General features: G+C 38.0%; 1 protein-coding gene across 1 annotated transcript in view; it reads right to left on the reverse strand.

Moving 5' to 3' along the window:
* Positions 1 to 2,508: 2,508 nt before the first annotated feature.
* Positions 2,509 to 22,234, reverse strand: part of NECAB1 (N-terminal EF-hand calcium binding protein 1) — a 55,097-nt gene continuing 35,371 nt past the window's right edge. Inside the window, 10 exon segments of the mRNA XM_071554246.1 lie at positions 2,509 to 2,537; positions 5,313 to 5,404; positions 6,389 to 6,466; positions 8,148 to 8,260; positions 9,731 to 9,783; positions 9,915 to 9,917; positions 12,672 to 12,710; positions 14,304 to 14,381; positions 14,384 to 14,451; positions 15,595 to 15,731. Coding sequence (XP_071410347.1) covers positions 2,509 to 2,537; positions 5,313 to 5,404; positions 6,389 to 6,466; positions 8,148 to 8,260; positions 9,731 to 9,783; positions 9,915 to 9,917; positions 12,672 to 12,710; positions 14,304 to 14,381; positions 14,384 to 14,451; positions 15,595 to 15,731 — 690 coding nt within the window.

Genomic DNA, 22,234 nt, shown 5'->3' on the forward strand with positions numbered 1-22,234 from the left:
CAGGTTATTTTAAGAATAATTTTAATACTTTTTTTTCTAGTGAAAAGGAAAAATGTGTCAAACTTCAGTGTAATATGTAATTTTTTCACTTAAGGATTTATCCTACAGCTGTGTCACAGGTCACTGTATTTCCTTTGTTGGAAGGTCAGTAATGACAAAAAAACCTATGCCATACACTAGCCTGACATCTTGTCATATGAAAAACAGGTGCTGATAATTATGAGTAATTTTACTTTTACTTTGCTGAAGACAAGAAACGAAGCTTACACTGATGTCATTTGTGAAGGTAATATGGTTATTTGGGTGCCTTTTTAAAAATTGACAGATCAGTATTTGGATCATCTCAATATGGGAAAGCTTTGGACTTAAGTATTGAAAGAATTCACTTTTGCTTAGTTACTGTCAGAAGATTTAAAGGTGAATTTTGTCTCTAACACAGGCACTTGAATTTAGGTGTGCAGGTATCCCTTTCTGAGATGCACATTTGTGTAGAGAACTTAGGCCTCATGAATTTTACTGGCAAAGAACTTGATTTAGTTGCCTAAAGATAGGCTGCCATCAGAGACTGTCATCTGGTATTCTGGTCCCATATGCTGCATGGGCTGGGCATAAATGACAGACAAATTACAGGTAATTCATGTCCTCCTCAGCTGGGAGCTGGAGACCTGTACCAGATGCCTTTGTTTAGGCAACTGATTTGCCTCAGAACTCAACTGATACAACAGGAGCTGAGTTGCCTTGGGGTACATGTGGGTACCTAAATGTGATGCCTTAATCTTGAGCTCAGTCCTGGTCCCTGTTCCTGGAATACAGAACCTTACTACAGTGAAGATTGTTCCTCTGTAGTCTGAATTACCCACTTTTAATTACCTATCATAATTTGTTTTTTTGAGTTGAAGTAAAAGTAGACAAGAAGGTATTTTATTGAACACAACTTTTAAGTTACTTTTTAGCTACTGCTTGTAACCTTGGGCTGCTGGATGAGTGGAGAAAGTGGTCATGGAGCATGTAGAGCTTGTCAATGTATCACGAGGCGTGAGGGAGGTTACAATAGTTGCTTGTCTTCTTGGGCTGCAGGACACTCCTCATATGCAGGAGACAACATTTTTAGGGAATCAAATACTTCTAATTTGAGATTTTACAGAATCATACACTATCCTGAGTTAGAAGGGACCCACAAGGATCATCAAAGTCCAACTCCTGGCCCTGCACATGACAGCCCTTAGAGTCACACCACGCGTCTGAGGGCAGCATTGTCCAAATGCTTCTTGAACTCCGTTGGGCTTGGGGCCATGAACACTTTCCTGGGAAGCCTGTTCCAGTACCCAGCCACTCTCTGGGTGAAGAACCTTTTCCTGATACCCAACCTAAACTTCCCCTGATGCCATTCCCTTGGGTCCTTCACCACAGAGAAGAGATCAGTGTCTGCCCCTGCCTCTTTGTCTCCTGAGGAAGTTGTAGACTGCAATGAGGTCTCCCCTCAATCTCCTCCAGGCTGAACATACCAAGTGCCCTCAGCTGCTCCTCACACGGCTTCCCCTCAAGGCTCTTCACCACCTTTGTGCTCCTCCTTTCAACACTCTCTAATAGTTTAGTATCTTTCTTACATTTTGGTCCCCAAAACTGCACACAATATTCAAGGTGGGGCTGCCCTGTGCAGAGCAGAGCAAGACAATCACCTCCCTCAACTGACTGTTCATCAATCAAGGGTATATGGCAGCCCTGCTTTCCTGCTAGAACCTCCAGACAAGCTCAAGGTTTATGGCTATTTATGTTGTAATAGCAGTTTCTTTAATGACTTTTCAGCAAGCTGCCAGAGATCTAATAAAAGTATTTTCTGAGTGATCGGGACATAGAGTTCAAAGCAAATTGGTCGTGAAATGTGAAGTCTGGGGATCCATAGTGGCTTTACAGACAGGCAGATATGTTTCCTCCTGCAAGGGTAGGGGCTAGAATCTGTGAAGAGAAGATAGTACTGCCTTGTCTTATGAGCAGAAAACATCCTGTATGAGAGAAGTTCAGTATTAGCACAAAGAATTGTCCCTTTGTTTATTCTCTTAATTAATGACTTACAGCTTCTCTGCAGACATGTATGAAAAGGTGTGTTCATGTTCATACCTCTTTTTTCTATAAAAGGAGACCACAGCAGCATTATGTAACAGTTGTGTATTAATGCAAGATGAAAACTTTTCAAAAATACTTAGTCATACAGATGAAAATATACTTTTCTGTGATAGTTTGAACTGAATATACACAATACATATCTTAGTTGTCTTATTTCAGTTTTTAGAATGCATCATTTCTCTGAACTAGTCAGAAGAAGAGAAGGTAATAAATATGCAGTTTCCCAGATTTTAATCTGGACAAAGTGGAAAAGATTGCATCCATAATAGCAAACATTATCACACCATAAACTCATAACCCAGCACACCTTACTATATGAATGTTTATGTAATGAATGTGTAATGAAAAACAATGCAACATTAACATTACTTGAAACCAGAGCTTCTAGTTGTTATTAAGGACCCACCACGATGCTGAAAGAAAGAATTTATTTATTTGTTAACAGAAATGGTATTTCTTTTTCACCTCTGGTAAAAATCCTAAATAAAATAGCTGTAATGTATATAAAGAAACATTAATTTATATATGCAGCTAGTATTGGTGAGAAAGAATACTCAGACTACTGGGAGAGCTGAGTATAACTTGTGGGGGAGGTGGCTTCAGCACAAGAATTTATATCTCCTTTTGATAACATCCAAAGAAGCATTAACATGTCCTAGGTGCAGCTGCATAGAATTAAGCACCCGGATCCTCATTCCTGTGCTGCTACATGTGTCATTATTTAAACTGAGCACTGTGTTTGTCCTCTGTTGGCTGTGTTATCTTTAATGACTTTCTTTCCTGGTGACATTGTTCAAATCTGATGTTCAAATCTGGTGTTTTTTAACACCTCTAGGAATTAATGGTGTTTTGTCTCCAAAAGTAGCAAAATTGATGGACTTGTAAAATGTCATTCCCATAAAAAGATATGTAATCACCAGTTTATAGACAGGGTTACAGTGAAGCAAATTTGTATTTTTTCCCCACAATCCCTACCCTTTGGCCTTTTGAAGTTGAACCTTAAGCAGAAAGGAGCCACAAGATTTATGAAGAGAGACAGAAAGGAAGGAAAGGAATTGTGACTGTATCTAAGATGCTAAGCGCCCTTAGCAGAGAGGTGCTCTGGGCTCACTAGGTTTTGCACTGCACAGTTTGGGGATTATTAATCATGAATTCATTAACACAACTTGTTTCTTGTGAATGTATCCATCAATCCTTCAATTAATGCCATTTCAATGAGAATTGTTACTGAAGAAAAGTGATGAGAAGATATTTAAGAATCTTATCTGAATTTGGATCATGAAAGCCTACTAGTCTGAAACATCAGTGGATTAATGGATTTTGGCCCCAAAATGCCAATTTAACAGTTTATTTCATAGATTATAGTGTTATAGGTGTTCCATGGTTCCCCCCTAGCTTTTGTTTTCTTCACCCAAAGGTTCTCTAGTGTCCTCAAGTCCAGATTTTCTATAAGAATTAGGCATTCCCTGAAGATGAACTGAGTGATTCATGTCACTCTGAAGCAACTGGGTCAGTTAAAAGGTGTATGAGTGGTTATAGCAGGTTGTGGTTCCTATTACCTGATGGTAAATTAATTTCCTTTAGGATAATACTGGATCAAACAGTCTTAAAAACTGTTGTCTTTTCCTGAATCGTTCTTGGCCACATAACTGTATCCTTATTCATTTTAATTAATTGGTGGGTTAAAGACTTCTGGGTTGTAAACTTAGATTGAATCAGGTTCAGAGTACAATTTGCAATTGTTTTAGTTCTTAGTTACCCAGATGTGTAAAGAGAGTTTGGACGTTTCTGAGATACTGTAAACTTGTTTTTAGAATAGAGGCTATCTGTATGCTAATTACAGACAGGATTGGATTTTTTCTCATGAATTTACAGAGGGATCATACTATGGTGTTTAAAATTGTGCTGAAGTATACTGGTAGGATTTCAGCCATTTTTTACTTCAAGAACTTTTTCTGTCTTTCCAACACAAATATGATTTGTATAGATGGGAAATACTTTACATGAAACAAAAGTTCAAATCTCTGCATTGATTTCTAAATTACAGGTAATCTATAAAATTGTACAAATAACTGTGAATGTATGAATTCCTATAGCCCCAGCAAGGAGTGCACAGTGAGAAATGCTGTTCCTATGGCAACAGTCTGCCAGGATAGAGTGCTGCAGACTGAAATCATTCTAAGCAGGCAGAGTTAATGCTTTAATGAGTACTTTGAATCCAATTTCAGACACTTCTATATTTAGACATTTAAAAATTATCTTTTATTTTATGTTCATTGTACTTCATCTATGACTAAACTCCTTGGAACGCTCCTGGATCATATGCAGTCTTACTTTCAGATGCCAAGAATTTTGGGAGAAGGCTTCATTGTTTCCTACAGCCAAGTTTGTCTTAAATCCAGCAATTTCCCAGTAAGATACAAGATATACAGAGAGTCTTGGTTCATTAGGTTAGTCTTCTGATACTGCAGGAATCTCTGGCATATATTTTTGTGTCCATATCAGGCTCATGAGGTCTGAAGCTGTCTTGGCTGGTTTCTTTTAAGGAGAAATCCCAGGTACAGGACTGCATCTTTTTTCTACTATGTGTGGTTTCATTATGTTAAATTTAGTCTGTACTCATGGAAATTAGGGGAAATTAGGGTTTCATTGTAATAGATTTTTGTTTTCCAAAATAAAAATTGCTGTCTTCCCTCTGTAAATATGGGACTGATATTTGCTTTCCCTCATCCTGCACTGTCTCTTAATTTTCATTTCTAGAAGAAAGAGGAAACATTCTTTTTTTTTTGGTTTGTATTAGAAAAATATTTTGCAATCTTTAAAATCTTACTTTTTAAAAGTAGTATTTTTAACATAGCAGGAAGAATGTACAGGTGCTTAAGGCTCTCCTCAGTCAATATAAGTAGGATTCAGTTGAAGCCAGAAAGCACTTTTTTGCTTGCAAATCTTAAACAGTCTTTTTTACCACTCACAGTAATGTTTATTCTAGGTATTTTCTTAAGTAGTGTATGCTCGTGTAACTTTGCACTATATAAAATAAACGTTAGGAGTTCATTTCTCCTCCATACTTTACCAAAGAAGGTCTGACTAAGGATGGTGTTATGCAATGGTCTTGTGTATGGAACAAACTAATACAGCAGAACTTTTTACATGGAACTAAGAAAATAATGTGAAAAATCAATATTTACCAGGGACTAGCATTGTTGTGATGAGCTCTGGAGTTTCCAAGAAATCCATGTTACTTCTTTGAAATCTCTTGCTGTAATGCATTTGAAGGTGGCTAAATAATTTAAAAAAAATTAAAATAAGTTTTTTAAAGGAGCTCAATTTTTTTTAATGAGCATTAGAAATTTTACAATTAATGCTGTAACAGAGATTTTGTGCTTCAAAACTTAGGCAATGGTGATAGTGGGAGAAGAGTCCAGGTAAGCAGTGAAGTGGTGGCGTGTTATATTAAACACAGTTTTCTTCTCTGCAGCTAGCTGTCACTCTGATGCTCATGTCTTGGTCATGACCCATTATAGTGTTGATGTGTGTTATTAGTGTTCTTGAGTCTTTCTGATAGGAAACCCAGTAAAACTGGTGTTTTGTTCAAAAGGAAAACAACTAAGCTTTAAGAGACTTTTCCATCTCCCTTCAGAACAGTTTCTGTCTGCAGATTTGGGACCATAGGGTTGGTTTGTCTAACCTGCATGCGGAGAAATCCCCCCCTTAAAGGGCCATTCCGCTTTTCCAAAAAGCAATTAACACAGAACCTTTTAATTCAACTGTTCAAATCAACCAAAATCCCTTCCTTCCACACCTCCCACAACGAACCCTCTCTTTTTATTTCTCAATACACATCTTATTCCAAACTGCATATGAGTAGGACCAAATGCAGTGATTTAAAAAAAAAAAAAATAACAACAAAAGCAAACCCAAAACCCAACACAAATAATAAGTTTAACAAATGAGTGATTATATACTGATAAATTTTCTGAGCTTTAAAAAAACACCAAATTCTTGTTGTATACTTATTTTTTATTTATGAATATTTTATTTTAATACACTTATAATGGACTCTTATTTATGACACTAATTTTCCATATTGCTCCAGTAGTATAATTTATCTAAAGAAATGCTAATCAGTAATACAGAAAATTAAATAACTGTGGTTCAGGGAAGATCAGCTAATGCAGAATCACAGAATATGCTGAGTTGAAAGGGACCCAGAAGGACCATTGAGTCCAACTCAGCCCTGCACAGTACCTTTCCCAAGAGTCACTTCATGTGCCTGAGTGTATTGTCCAAATGCTTCTTGAACTCTGTCAGGCTTGGTGCTGTGACGTCTTCCCTGGAGAGCCTGTTCCACATAGTGAATAGTTTGTATGAGTTTTTATAGAGTAACTTGTGCTGTTTCACTGAAGAGTTACACAGTAGAAGTTATCTTTTTGCGTATGAGATGCATCAAAGTGTGATGGAATTTAGGTGCTTTGAAAGCAAATGGAGTATATAATGTAGTATGAAGTCAGATAGATACCTGCTGCAGATACATTTTAAAAATAATATTTTGGGTACTAGTTACTTGTCCTTATGCTATTCAGCTAACAATTTATCATAGATCAATAGAGTATCTGTTGATCCTCTACACAGAATCATCCCACTCACTAACCTGAGCATAAAAGCTTTATAGCATGCAGGGTACTAATGCATTTGGGTACTCAAACTGGTGTTCAGATAAATAGTACAAAAAGTATGCATACGTATTTCTTTGAGTGCCCAAGCATAAGATTACTGATCTCACTACTGATGTGCTTGAAAACTGGTCTCAGAATATATTTCATACTGTAATAAGAAGTGTTTTATTATGTATTGTTTTTCTCCTGCTGTATGTGCAATTACATTGTAAAACGGCAAAAATATCGAAAGCTGTTGGAATAAAGAAGTCAGTGTCATTAACAGCCACAGCAAAACCCGTCCAGTAGGTGGCATTACAGACGTACCAAATGCCTGTAAACTTGGAAAAGAAAGGAACTCCCTGCCATCGTTTGTTAAGTTGCATTCTGGAGTCATGTAAGCTCTCTTCCCTGTCAAGCCTGCAGTCACTATAGTGTTTTGCTGGATGTTCATTTTTGGAGGGGGGCAAAGAAGGCTTCTTTTTTGTTTATCTTTTTCCATCTCTTCGCCAAAAAGAGAATTTTATTTTCCTCATCATTCTGCCTTTACAAGTGAACCACTGCAGAAAGGTCACTCCTCTTCCAGCTTCACTTACTTTTCTGGTCTGTGTGAACATTACTGGTAAAATCCTAAGTTTGATGATCTCATAGTAACAAGGCCCACAAATTAGGGATATGATAGGCATTCTCTGAAATCTTTGAATGTATAGGAAGATCCTGTATTGCGTACCCATTATAAAAATATCTTTTTCATAATGGTCTGTAGTGTGTACCATAGTGGCTTTCTCCAGTTTGTTAAATTCCAAAATTCAGTACAGTGGTGAGCCATGAAAATTTATTTTTAACCCATACTAATTTATTTAATAGTTTATTGAATTCTAAAATGAGCAAAGCAGAAGCACAATTTTATTGAAAATTTTCCTTTCTGTTTTTTCCAATTCTTTATTGTGAATTAAAATTTTAAAATGGCAGCCTAAAGGGAAGATTCTGAAAGCTTCTAAGCAGAGAACTGGTGAACAAGTTGACAAGTAGCTCCCTTGCCAGTGAGCACAAATGAAGGATAGGAAATGAGTTTTCCAATAAAGAGTCTCAGCCTAGAAGATTCCAGAACTCATGAATTGATGACCTGCAGAGCTAAGAAGCCTGAAAATACTGTTTAGCATCTTTGGGATAGCCTGTCTTTTCTTTTTGTGATAATACTTAAAATCTGCACATTTTGACATCTCTTTCTAGTTCTAGTTGTCTTACACACATACATAAGCCGCCAGACAAGGGATTACAGGTTCTCTCTTTATAAATAACCAGAGTTATTCAAGAAATGAGACTACATTCCTTCCCTCAGCCCGAGGACAATAACATTGTACTTACTGCAAGCAGCCACTCAGAGTAGAAGCAGATTCCACATACTGCCTCAGGGCAAGACGAAATTCCTCAATTTTTTTTTCTATCATACACACTTGATTTTGAACGATCATTATGTGCTGATGCAAAAACAATACAACATTACTGCCGTATTATCCTCTGAATTCTGTGTACTTAAATTCAGAGAAGTCTTATCATGAAACAATGACAACCATAAAGCATGAAAGAAAACCCAGAAACCTCCTTTGAAGTTTGCAGTCCCTGTTTTAATGTTCTGGAGTGGAGAAGTGGAAATGCTCAAGTGTGGCTTTTATGTCTAGGCAGGCTGAGGCACAGAATGGAAACACCCAAAATGAGTGTCCACCTCAGAGAGAGTTGTTCTAACCCGGGGTGAGAGAGTGTTTTGACAAGAGTGGAAAGCAAATGTTGATCTTTTAAATACTCAGTAGCAAAATCAGTCTTTCCTTGAATGACTCTATCTGCAAGCAGGTGTAAGGTTGGGATAAGAGCAAATGCCACAATCTGCATTGGATATGTTGTTGCTTTCATTGAGGTCCTCTTGTATTCTTTTACTTTTTGGAACCAGATGCCTAAGGTAGCCCATGTTAAGTGATGAATAGAGAGGGGCTTTTTTTGTCCACCTTTCTGAAAATGAACAACCTTTATAAGCAGTCTGGAAGACCTGTTTATCCTGAATTAATGTAATTATCATTAAACTATTTTAAATAGTTTCCATACTGATTCATCTACTGAAGCTTGACAACTTTACTAATGGAATATTTAAAGCAACATGATATGCTTTTTAATGAATACAGCTTAATTTCTTGTACAGGTTTTTGAGTAATTTCTGCCTTATTAATACAGCTATCTCATGAATTATAAGCAGTCTGTCTTGCAATATTGTGTCATCTCATTTAAAAAAATTTAATGCAACTCCAGTGATGAAATAATGATCTAATTCAATGGATCATCTCTTCTAGTTATTTTTTCATGTATATTTGATTTGCATTCCATTAGGTTCAAAGCTCTGAATTTAGGAATGCTAATCCTGGGACATAAACTTGCTTAACTGCTCAGGATTTTGATTTTCCAGGCTGTAGTATTGATTCCTGCTTAGCACTAGATATTCTCTCATCTTTCCTGGTAAGGTTTTCTATAGCAGTTATGGGAGGGAGGGAGGCTAAACAACTCTGATTTAAAACATGCATGCAGCATTAGGTGATTTGAAGCAGAGAAGCTCCCACCTCATAAACACTGCTGCCAGATTCAGTAAGTCTTATTAATGACACCTTTCCCTCCTTATGCAAGTTAAGGTTTGGCTCCCTCTATCCTTTGAAAACAATGCAAAAATTAATCTAAAAGTTATTATAAAAGTATTATATATTATAAAAGTTTTACTCAAGTATTCTAAGTTCTGTTGCCTCTTGCACAGTATATTCTGCTAAATAAAATGGATTCTTATTACTGGAAAAAGTGAGAGTAATAATTTTTTAAATTAATTTTTAACAAAAAAGACCAGATGAGATTGTTGTCTGAATACCTGGCATTCATAATCAAATGTCGAAATTGTTATCTTGAAAAGTACTTACAGATCTTGCATTTTCTTCCAAAACTTTCTCTTCAAATGGCTCAAGCTTTAGGTCTATTGAGGCAGTTGAAAAGAAAGTAGAAAATGCAAGGGTCAATACTACAGCCATATTCTGCTCTTACCTTTTAAACAGACTATTCCAATGGCTAGATTCTGTTTTAGCTCAAGAAGTTATAACTAAATACCTTCTTTATGAGATGTAAGTCAAACAGAAATGTTGATCTGGTACGCCTCAGTGAATAAATCCAGGCTGCACTGTTTTGTAAAGTTTTATTTATAATGCTCGACAGGTGATTTTTCATTTAACAAAGTAACAAAAGCCACTTGTTCACAAATGAGTGGAGTTCAGTAAGAAAGACAGACGTGCTCTCCAATTGTCTTGTGGACTGTGGAGATGAGCAAGACTGGTAATTTGAAATGAACTATCAGCTGCTCTTAAGCAATCATAAAACTTTGCACAGAAGGAACTTCTCTGCAGGAGGTTTATGAGGGATTACAAGGGGGTCTTTTTTAGCGTCAAGAGACGTGCATGATGATCCAAGTCAGGTTTCTGAACTGCTGCACTTACAGTGAGGGCAGCATCAAATAGATATGTCTGTGAGGCAGCACATGCTTGGCACAGACTGGATGTGCATTTCATGAATTGGTGATTGACACAAACATGAACTAGTAGTGCACACAAATATCATCCTTTACATGCTAGGCACACACAGTACTTTCTAATCCAGTGCCATTATGGCATTCTGAAAAATATCTGTATGCCTGAATAAAAAGCACATTGATTTGCAATAAGCAGCTGGAGCAAAACGCACTCTTTGTTAATGGTGCTTCACTTCTCACTGCACACAGTTCTTGTGCAGCAAAAAAAAAAAATAAAAAAAAATTTCTTCTGCTCCCAGCCTGGGTGAGGATTGATTAACCTCATATAGCAGGCATTCTGCCAGCACAGATGCTGCACTTGCTGAAAACTAACAAGACATGTGCAGGTAGAATTCAAATGAACAGAGGACCTCCATCAGCAGCAGGTGGCAGAGCAACACAGGAGTGAAGTCGTCAGAAACTGCTGGGTAGCTGTACCTCCAGCAGAATGTGAATAGAAAAGCATAAAATGGGAGGGGAAAACACACAGCTTTATTGTCAGTGAAGACACTTCAGATCAAAAATCTGATGGAAAATGCATATTCCTGTAATTATTCTATTAATGCCATGTTTTTCTGGGGAAACATGGGAAAAGAGAGGAAAGGAACTACTCAATTCAACTGCAATCTTTCTCTAAAGGTAGCAAGAAAATATTTTTTTTAGTGTATATAAATTTAGAACTTTGGTAAAAATAGTCAACTGACAAGACTGGTTCATGGTCAAATTCACCTTTGACAGAAGGCAACAGAAGACTTGAACAGCACTAAATCAACCCTTCACCACGTGGCTTTCCAGTAGGAACTGGTAATAATTTGCTACCCCATCAAGAAGTTACAAATAAACCACAGCAGTTCTTCAGTAATGTTATGTCATTAGACAGGATGAAGTAAGTCTACACAGCCAGCCTGTGTGACCTCAGAGCATGTGAGCACTGACATAGTCCTCATCCGTGTGGAAAGAGTGCTTGTGCATCAGGTGACTTGACTTTGAGTGTAAGTGAAGTAGCCCCATGTGCAGAACAGAGGTCCCGCCAGCCTGTGACCACACAGCCTGGAAACAAACACTTGTGCAGCTCAGAGCTGGGGCTTTAAAATTACTCTGCAGTGCTACCTACTGAACTGAGAAGTGGTGGCTTTATATTGTCTTTTGGCATGATTGTGAAATCCTTTCCAATCTGTTTCAGGACAAAGTCAAAAGGAGAGACTTTTGATGGCTGAAAGACATCTGATATTTAGCACCTCTCACAGTCAGACATGACTGAGAGATAAAAGTCAAGCAGATATCAAGTTAGGCAAAGGTGGATATAGACTGCTGAGAAAATTGGACTTATCTAATTGCTATGTTTTAGTAATCAAGCTTTACATTGATAAGGAAGTAGTTAAGGGAGGTCTATGCCCTGTCATTGTTTCCCTTTGGCAGTGAGCTGCTTTTCTGACCAAGGTTCTTTGGCATTTATCCACAGCAGATTTTATAACATCCTTGTTGTAAGTTTATATACCACAAAATGGTTGGCTGCTTTCTGTCATATTCACATTGCATTATTGCTGTATGCCTGGTTTCTTTCTTTTTTCAGTAATATTCTTTTAAATGTTTTCTTTTGGCACTGGTCCATGTTGGGTGGCAGCTGTGGTGGGGTGGTGAGCTGCTCTTTCCAAAGCAAAGATGGGAGTAAAGCCAGACCAAAAGTGAGATTTACCTTTCATGATGGACTTTGACATTTCAAAACACAATTTATTCAGGAAAAATCAAGTCACTACTAAAACATTATTAATGTGGCAACTGCTGTGTAATTTCCTTTCTCTTGCAGAAATGACCTGTGGGAGGCAGCAGTTGTATAGCGGCTCATGGGTATGCCCTGTCCAGAGGCTCAATGGACTGAGCTGCTGAGCATGGCAAGTAGCAGAGTGAGCAGCTGACAGAAGTTAAGGACAGTGCCACAAGGAATGGCTGAATTTCACAGCTGGTTAAGGAGAAGTGATGTGAAAGACTGTCAGACTGCAGGGATAACCAAAGGAAATACAGATCTCCTTTTGGAGCACAAAGTCTTGTGAGGCCAGCAGTGCTGGGGGTGACCAGGCAGCTAATCAGTGATTAAGGCTGAGATAACTGAAATACCAAACGATATTCCCAAACCAGGATCAAAGGGCAAAAGTAATTAGAGGCAGTTTTTTAATTTTGAAGGGAAGAATGGCAGAGAAAGGTCAGTTTGCCTCTCTTGCTGAGCCCTGTTCAACTCACCACTATTCATTGGGTTTTTTGTTAAATCCCTTACTTAACTATTTTCTGTATGTGCAATTTGCTACTGAACTCAAGTTGGACTGTGAGTTGAGGGAGAGGAGACACTTCTCTGCCAAGACCCAAGGTCTTAGCCAGTGCCTGGGTAAGGGCTGTGGGTCCAGACAAATACTTAAAGCCCATGATGATGTTCATGGGGGCATCATTCCCATGGTCATCCTGATCAACTGGAAGGAAAGAGCAGGATCAGGCTGTTTCATGACTGGAGCTACTACTGGATCTGAGAGCACTCAGCCTAAAACCTTGCCTCCAGTAGACCAGGAGGAAGAAACCCCCTAGGTCTCAAAATCCATTGATTTCAGCCACTCCCCTAGTGCCTATCTGAAATTGTTCAATAGGGACACTTTATGTAGAGAACAACTCAGGAATTTATGACCTTAGTTATTTCTCTGCTCTTCTTTCTTTTCCCAAAAAACAGAAGTCATTGCACGCAGATATAAACCAGCTTCTATACATCAGGGTAGCAATCAAATCTGAATAATATTTAAAAAGAATAGGTATTTTCTGTACAGATAGATGTTGCTGATGATTTTACAAGCCCCTGGCATTACTGGATCACAAGAGTAATTTTCAGACTTCTGGAGGGCTCTGCTTTGGTGTGGGAACCACAGGTGGTTTCTGGGCACTGGGGGCTGGTGCAGTCAGCTCCCAGGTGGGCTTTTGGTTGAACTGTATTTATTAGGGAAGTATTTTAACCTGTATAGATGAGTATTCTCTGATGGGAAAGGAGGAAACAAAACTTTCTGTCAAGGTTTCATGGGAAAGTTTGGAGAGGATGAGAAAAATACCATATTCTAAAACCAGCGGATTGTACCATGTTCCACAAAACAAGAATAACTAAATACACACTTCCTTGTAATGAGCAATAGCACTTCACAACCAGAGACCAAACATCATCCTGCATTATTGAGCTGAATGAACAGCATCATTTGATGAGTGGCACAAAGTGAGTCATGAATGTGGGTGACAAAACATCTTCAGAGAGGATCAAAAAGGAAGAGGTAAGCATGTGATTGCAAGCAGTGAGATCTGCATGACTGGTCAAGAAGTAAGCCTGACCCATCATATATTTTGTTGTTTCTGTCATCCTCATGCCTTGATTCTGAGACACACCACCGAGCATGGAGATGCCTTGACTGCAGCCTCATGCTTAAAGTCTCTGCCTTCAAGGTACACAGTGTACCAACGCACACTATCACAATTTCCAAAGCAGAACTGCTGCTTCATTTTTTTGTGTGTAATCTGAAATTAAATACTCTTTTCTTTCATGTTTTGTATTTTGTTCTGTTTATTTATTCCCCTCAGCTGGGATGTAAGTTGTGGCAGAGAGCTTGGTTCTCTATAACTTACAGCCTTCACCTTTTCTTTTATAACTGCAAGCTACAAATATTACCTAAAAAATGCTGAATCAATCTAAATCCCCCAAACAATATCACAATTTGGCCCATAACTATGTATTTATTTTTATCACTTCATATTTATGGGTTCGTATTTATTTTCCTCACAGTTTGGGGTAATACGTTCTATATACTAAATTGAAATTGTCTTCTGTCAGTAAAGTATCTGAGTTAGTTACATGTCTAAATTAAATTTTTGAGAGGAAGATATGTGTATATTTTTCTGTATCAATGTGCATGCACATGTTTTAAGTATCTTTAAAATGCGAAATACCATACCTGTGCTAGAATGAGGATTGTTTGATGACAGGCTGTTGTTCTTTGAAGCCTTTGAGATGAGCATTTTCCTGGCCATTGAATTGAGAGCACTTCTGGTTTTGTTGCATCTTTTCTGCACTGAAACACAGGAGACTTCTTAATGTAAAATATGTGGGCAAGTTCTCCTCTCTCTGTTTTTAAAAAATGTGCTTCTGTGTTCCTTTTGAATAAAAAAAATAAGAAATATCTATTGAGACCACCGAATTATTTTCCAGATGGTCTTTCTAGATCGTATTTCCAGAGAGGTTGTCCTAAAAGGCAAGTCATAGAAGTCAGTGATTACTTTAGAGGATTTAAGAGCAGCTAAGTTAGGCTCTAGCTCTGAACTTGCCATTCAAGACTTCTTTCTCTCCCATCAGTTGTGTGGGGAACCTGAAAAGATGTATGCATGAATAGAGGGATATATAGATACTGTGCATGCTTCATACACCCTGAGACTTTAAAAACCTTCTTGATTCCTATGGTCAAGCTGCTGGCACGAATCCTCAGGGTATTATTCATGTACTTCAGAGATCTCAAACCCAGCAGCAAAAGAAGCAAATGACATTTCCAAAAGAAAGGTCTTAAGATCTTCTTCATCCATGACACAAAACTGTTCTTATTTTGCTTTCCCTATCATCTTTAACAACAGCATGCTGAGGAAAAAGAAATACATAAAGCAAAGTAACTTTTCAAAATAGTTTTGATCCTTAATCCTACCAACCCTCATCTGCGAGATCATTGTATTAAATTCAGCTAAACCCCTTAGGTGGATAAAGGCTCCCCAAGTGATTGAGAGTTTATAAAGTTAGATATTAACCAAAATGATGGCCTGTATTCTAGGAAGAAGCTGTGACAAGCAAAAGCTTTTCTATTTCTCCTCTTAACGTTGAGATCGCTGTGCAACCAGGAATGAAAAAAAAAACCAAACTGGAAGAAGCAAACAAGATAATCAATTGTGTTACTAATTTCAAAGCTCTTGGCATTGCAGTAGTCTTGTTTCTGCATTTCATATTAAGTCATCAGTGGATTTAAAAAGAAGACAGCAGAGCCTAGGATGTACCAAAAGGGTCCTCCTACAGGCAGATGTATTAATTTTCAGGAAAATACTCTTAGTTGGTTCCTACATGGGATGTTATTCCCTACATCCAATTGCTGGGTGAAATGTAAACCAGAAGGTTCACTGTGACCCCACTCCTCACACCCTTCACTGCAGCTGAAGAGGGGATTTGCTCACCTCTCCTGCCAGGTCTGCTCCTGTGTGGTTTCCACAGCACACTCCAGGGAACTCTGGAGGGATGGAAGCTGTTTCAGTATCTCCTTCAAGAGAAAGTGAGTCACAAACTGCTCCAAATTTGAAGCGTCCTGATAGTCCTAAAAATTACACAGGGGAAAAAAAAAAGGTAAGGCTTTGCCTACTAGGTTAGAAATACACAAGGGAAGGTTCAGACTTCAGTCAGAAAGGAGGCAGGTTGGATGTTTTCATACTTATACATGCAAACCTCATAATCAACATTTACATTTCTGAATGAAAAGACCTTGGAATTCCGAGGTATAGACACAAATGCCACCCAAGCTGAGAGAGGCCCGGATACACAATGACACAGCACAGTTTCTGCTCAAAAATATCCTTTTCCTTACATGTCTTAACTCCAGCTGATGGCCGCACCACATTACTTCTTAAGTGTGGAAAAGCCAAAATAAGATTGACAACTTCAGAATTGAATTTAAAGTTTTTTTTCAGATACACTCTTTTGAAAATTGTTTATCAAGCCCCACTGGCCTTTCTCCAACAGTGAGTATGGGAATAGTGACACTCCCTAGAAAAGTCCACCTTCAGTTGGCTGAAGGACTGTTTGTGTAAGAAAGATTACCTTCTGAATTTAAGAGTCATTGACTGATTTTTGTTCCTTTGATTTGTTTAATTACTTTTGAAATCATATATCTATATATTTCAGAAGTACATGAAATTCATCTAAATGTTATTTGAGCTAGAGTTATTAGAAAAGTCTGCACCTATGCCTAGCAGTCTGTAGTGGTTCTTTGTGTAATGACATTTCCAATATATTTTATGTACTCAAAAAATATTTATGATTATTTGATGTGGATAACTTCAGAAATAAATTCCTACCCCTGCTGTCTCCCTGGCCCAGTACATCATATTTCCATGGATGGAGTCAAATTTAATGTTTCTGGTAAGCCCAGACCTGCAAAAACCTACATGGCCCCATTCTGTGATTCTGTAGTTCTACAGTAAGCTGTAGGTAATGCTGTGTACAGGGGGTCACCTCTACAATTATATAAAGACTCTCTTTCTTGTTTTCTCATTACTAAATCTAATAGGATAGGGAAGATCCCTAGAGCCTCTGTTTACTGTGCTGAGCTCACACTAGGAACAGAGAAAGAAAACAGATTTCCATCTCTTAAACTGAATGACTTGTTGGCTCTCCATTCAAATGATATTGAAAACCTTTGGGTACAATTCCATCTAAAACAATTTCATAAAATATGACATTCCTGAATGAAAGATCTCTTTAGTCACCACATCGGAAGAGAGGTGATGATCCACTATCTCAAAGCTTTAAAGAAGACCTTTGTGGTAGGCACACTGGTACAACACTTCTGTAGAGGAAAGAAAATGTTAATTCTGAATTTGAAAAAATGTATATCAATTTATTAAGTGTATATTTTGGTAGAATCAGCTTAACTGGCATTTGTCAGTGTATCATATCCCCAGTTAATAATGAGACCCACAGATGGTGTCTGTACATAAACTGGAAAAATGTCATGTTTCTTGTATTTTATTAGCTGTAAATTACAGTTCATTACCATACACATTATACTGCACTGCAGTTTGGGCAGTCCAGATGAAATAAGTCTATGTTAACATATTGTTCTGGTTGTTACTTTTACTGACTGTGAATGAATGAGGTTAATTTTCCACATCTTCTTTATCAAGAAGCAACTGTGACCTTTGTGAGCAGCAAAGATTTGAGATTCCATTAATGCAACTAAAAATACACATAATTAGCGATTTCCCTGTGGAAAAGGTCACGGTAGTCTTTCAAAGTGGCTTCTAACTATCTTAAAAAGTGCAGGAGAGGTTGTCCTTTTACAACAGCGGAGGAAGCTGGGCTTGGGTATCTCCTAGGGCACTCCACATATCAGGGCTACATCAAGCTCAGCAACTCTCTTGATCCTCTCAATCTCAGGTGCCAGCCCCAGTCCTCATCCCTGGGGTGGCCTGACACCACACAGATTCACTTATCAGAAAAACAGCTCCTTGAGATGTAAAAGAAGGGAAACACCGGTGTTTGCTTACTAGGGGCAAGCAAGCTAAACTTGGTTAGGGCAAAAAATAACTGCAATGTCTCAGGAGCAGCAGCTTAGGCAAGAGCTTCCACAGGGTTCTGTCTTAGTGCCAGTTCTTTTCAACATCTCATAAATTACTGGGACACAGGACTTGAAGGTATACTAAGTAAGTTTGTTGACAATACTAAATTGGGAGGAGCTGTTGTCTCTCTCGAAGGCAGAGAAGCCCTTTATAGAGACTTAGAGAAATTAGAGAGCTGGACAATCACCAACCATATGAAGCTCAGGGCAAGTGCTGATTCGGCACCTGGGACAGGGCAACCCTGATTGTGTGTATAGACTGGGGAACAAGAGGCTGGAAAACAGTGCCATGGAAAGGGACCTGGGGGTCCTGGTTGACAGCAAGTTGAATATGAGCCAGCAGTGCCCTTGCAGCCAGGAGGGCCAACCATGTCCTTGGGGGCATCAGGCAAAGCATCGCCAGCCAGTCAAGGGAGGGGATTGTCCCACTGCCCTCACTGGTGTGGCCTCACTTTGGATATTGTGTGCAGTTTTGGGCATTGCAAAGTAAGAAAGGTATTAAGCTATTAGAGAGCATACAAATGAGGGCAGTGAAGATGCTGAAGGGCCTTGAGAGGAAGCCGTATGAGGGCACTTGGTCTGTTCAGCCTGGAGAAGAGGACTCAGGGGAGACCCATCACAGTCTACAACTTTCTTGTGAGGGGAAGAGGATGGGCAGGAACCAAGCTCTTCTCTGTGGTGACAGGACCCAAGGGAACAGCAATCAAGCCGTGTCAGGGGAGTTTTACATAGGATATCAGGACAAGGTTCCTCACCCAGAGGGTGGTTGGGCACTGGAACAGGGTCTCTAGAGAAGTGGTCACAGCACCAAGCCTGACAGAGTTCAAGAAACATTTGAACAATGCTCTCAGGCACATGGTGTGGCTCTTGGGCGAGTCCTGCACAGGGCCAGGATTTGGACTTTCATGATCCCTATGGGTCCCTTTCAGCTCAGGATATTTTGTGATTCCATGATTTCTACAAACTTAGTGTGAAAGGATGTCTGGCTGTGACTTTGTCCAACCCCCTGTTCATTGCAGGGCCAATTTCAAAGCTAATTCAAGCTGCTTGGAGTTGTGTCCGGCTGAGTTTGCAACACCTCCACGAATGGATATGACAGCACCTCTCTGGTTCACTGTTGCACTCTGCAAATTTCTCTGTATGTCCAGTCAGCATTTTTCCTTCCGCAAGTTATAGCCATTGTCTCTTGTACTTTTGCTATGCACTCCTGAAAAAGACAGTGTTGTTTTGTCTTCTCTATAACTCTTTGGATTAGATTTAACTCTTTAGATCTTCCCTTGGTCTCTTTTCCAGGCTGAACATACCCCTTCCTGCTTCTTATGTTCCTATTTTGCTATATAATAGTTTAAGCTATATAATTCTTTTATAACTCATCTATTGTACTTTATTTTAACCTTACTTAAAATAGTAATTTCTTACTGTTGTATTACTTAGTAATTTTCTGTTTCCTATTTTATATGTCATATTAGAAATTTAATACAAAATATTTATGCTTATCTTTACAGAAAATACTCTCAACTGAAAAATAGTTACCATTGACTAAAACTCAGTAGGCAATAATCTATTTAAATTTCCCTTTATCATGGAATTTCTTCTGCCCCATGTGTTTAGATTCTAAATTAGTAGGACAATGCCCTGGGTTACAGCTTTAAATTGAGGATATAGAATTAGCCAGAATAACCATAGTAAGATGAAAAGGAATTCAACCCTTTTTCATTTCAATCCCTAAGATCTAATTCTTCTGACTGTATGAATAAATCAGAACACAGTCAGAATCAAATAACTTCACCAGAAGCCATATCCAGAGATGCTTAGCATGTGGACTTCACACAAATGCATCCTCATAATAAAAGTGATCAAAGGCATAACACGCCAAATTATCGAATTCAACTTTGAGTGTGGCACAGGATTTACAAATTTATCCAAGTATTACATCTGGCATAAACTATGGTTTTAAATGCTACCTAGAGAAGTGGAAGAGTGACAATCTCTACCAACCACTTGCAGTACTGACATAATAAAACAGGTAGCCATGACTGATTAGAGGTGATAATGACACACATTTGCAATAATGTCCATCAGGACTGTCTATTACTCTCCTTTATTTGGCTTATTGAAGAAGTAATACACTGTTACTGCAATAATACAAAGTTTATGCATAGATAAAAAGTAACTCCTGTTTAACTGCTATTAGGTGCATCAGATGTCTTAGAGACAAGAAATTATTTTGGCTGTGTTTGATATTAGCAGGTAGCAGAATATGTGTAGCACCATTACTCCAGGGAGAAAGTTGCAAGGATTCATAGAAAACATAAAAGTGTTGGTGGCTTTGATAAGTATCAACAGGAGAATGGCTAGGTTAAATGTTTATTCTTCTGCTGTGAAGTAATTTCTACACACTTTTATGTTTAGAGGTATGAATATTAAATTAATTAAGGAGTTTTTTGGTTTTGTTTTCTCTTTAACCTCTGACTATTTAACACATCTCTGCTACCAGCAAAAATGTGAGCATTGTCTCTTTCTGACCCAGTAGGTATAAGATTTCCACAAAAAAAGATCAAAGAAGTTCCCAAGAGTTTTCATTACTCTGATGAAGAGCTAGGAGAAGAGGAAAGACTTGAATCTCTGGAATGTCCTTGCATGACTGCTCAGAATTAATTGCTTTCAGCTCTTTGAATTTATCTTAGTTTGACTTTACTTGCTATTCAATCTTAATTTTTTTTTGATAGAAAACCCTATGAAATAAAATTATAAAACATAAGTTAATAATGCCCCTAGATAAAAATAGTTGTTTATTCCTAGGGTCCTCTCTGCCTTGTAGAAGGGTGCAACTAGTAATATATTCAGGTCTATCACCAGCATTCCACTCTTCAATTGAAAGACAGTCAAGTCAGTTACTGATCAGAACAGGCTTCCCAGGGAAGTGGTTGAGTCACCATCCCTGAAGGTATTTAAAAAGACATCTAGGTGTAGCACTTAGGGACATGGTTTAGTAGTGGATCTGGCAGTGTCCCATTAACGGCTGGACCTGATGAACCTATGGATCTTTCCCAGCTTTTATGATTCAAAAGCATAATGATTCTATGATTCTATGATTTTATATTGATATCGACCTGAAACATTAATGATAAACTCAAAGGAACAAATGAATAAAAAAAAAAATCAGAAGAAACTGAGCAATACCTGCCTTATGTTATTCTGATGCAGCAGCTATTTCATTACATTCATTCTGTGTAATAAATGCAATTTCAAAGAGAACATGACTAGATTCTGCGAAAAACGTTAAAAATTCTGATCATATGCAAAAATGAGTGCCAGTCAATTTAACAGATTTTGTGAAAACAAAAAAGCAGTTTGAAACTTCATTTTTGCTCAAACAGAATGCTAGTTGTGGAACACTATAGTCAACATATGCTTATTGAGCTTTTTTCCACTTAATTTGTTTTGCGATATAATTTACATAAATGCTACTGTTACTATTACTCAAATATGCAATTAAAAAAATGTAGGTACTCTGGTTTATAATGAGTATCAACCCTCGAGAGCTCAGTGATTTACATAATTACCACAAATGCACGATCAGTAACTAAATTGCAAGTCCCTGTATTACTCTCTTAGCTCCTAAAATCTTCTCTCTTACTTTGTGGGGCTCCTATTTTTAGACTACTCAAGAAATTTTCAAGTATTAACACAGCTACACTGACTTTGCTTTGCAAAGCTTTGCAAAGCAGAAAAATGAATGATTTCATAAAGCAGATAATTAAACATGCTGTGTCAGTCACTGAATCTAACATCTTGCTATTGCACACAAGGCATTTCCTTTTCTATTTGTTTGTAAGAAACATGTAAAAAGCAGTTGCGTTTTTTTTGCTTCAAAAAGACTCGAAAGGCTATTTAAGAACTTGATTGCCCCACTTCCATCCTAAACTTAATATGTTTAATTTTTTGCATATATATATACTTGGTATGAAACAGTCTTGATTAAACCGGTCTTGATTACTGCTGCTCAAATGGTGTTTGGTAGTTCACAGAGTGTGATCCCCGGCTATCACATACAGATAATTCCATGTCTTGCATAAAAGAGTTGCAAGGAGGGAAGAAACTCTCTCCAAAGCAAAGGGTGTGAGACTTTACAGAGTCTGAAAAAGAGAAAATTTGCAATTTTCTGTTCCTCATTTCTTACATCGTTTGCCGTTCCTTTCCATGGAAGTCTGCAGTGCTTTTGTCTCCAAAAGAAGAACTGTACCTGTATTTACAGGACTAACATGTACTCAGAAGTCATCACTTTGAACAAGCGTAAGTTAACTCTTCTAGCCAAACCATCTTCTAGTTTTCATCTATGGAAGAAAGGTAAATGTTTTCCTTTGGCTGTACAAGGTCCATTGGCTAGGTTGCTGTTGCATTATAGTTGTTGGATTTGCACTTCAGATATAAAGTTATATTGGGTCAAACTACACTCTTACTCACTGGATCAAAACTTCCTT

This window comes from Pithys albifrons, chromosome 4 (genome assembly GCF_047495875.1).
Source record: "Pithys albifrons albifrons isolate INPA30051 chromosome 4, PitAlb_v1, whole genome shotgun sequence".
NCBI lineage: Eukaryota > Metazoa > Chordata > Aves > Passeriformes > Thamnophilidae > Pithys > Pithys albifrons.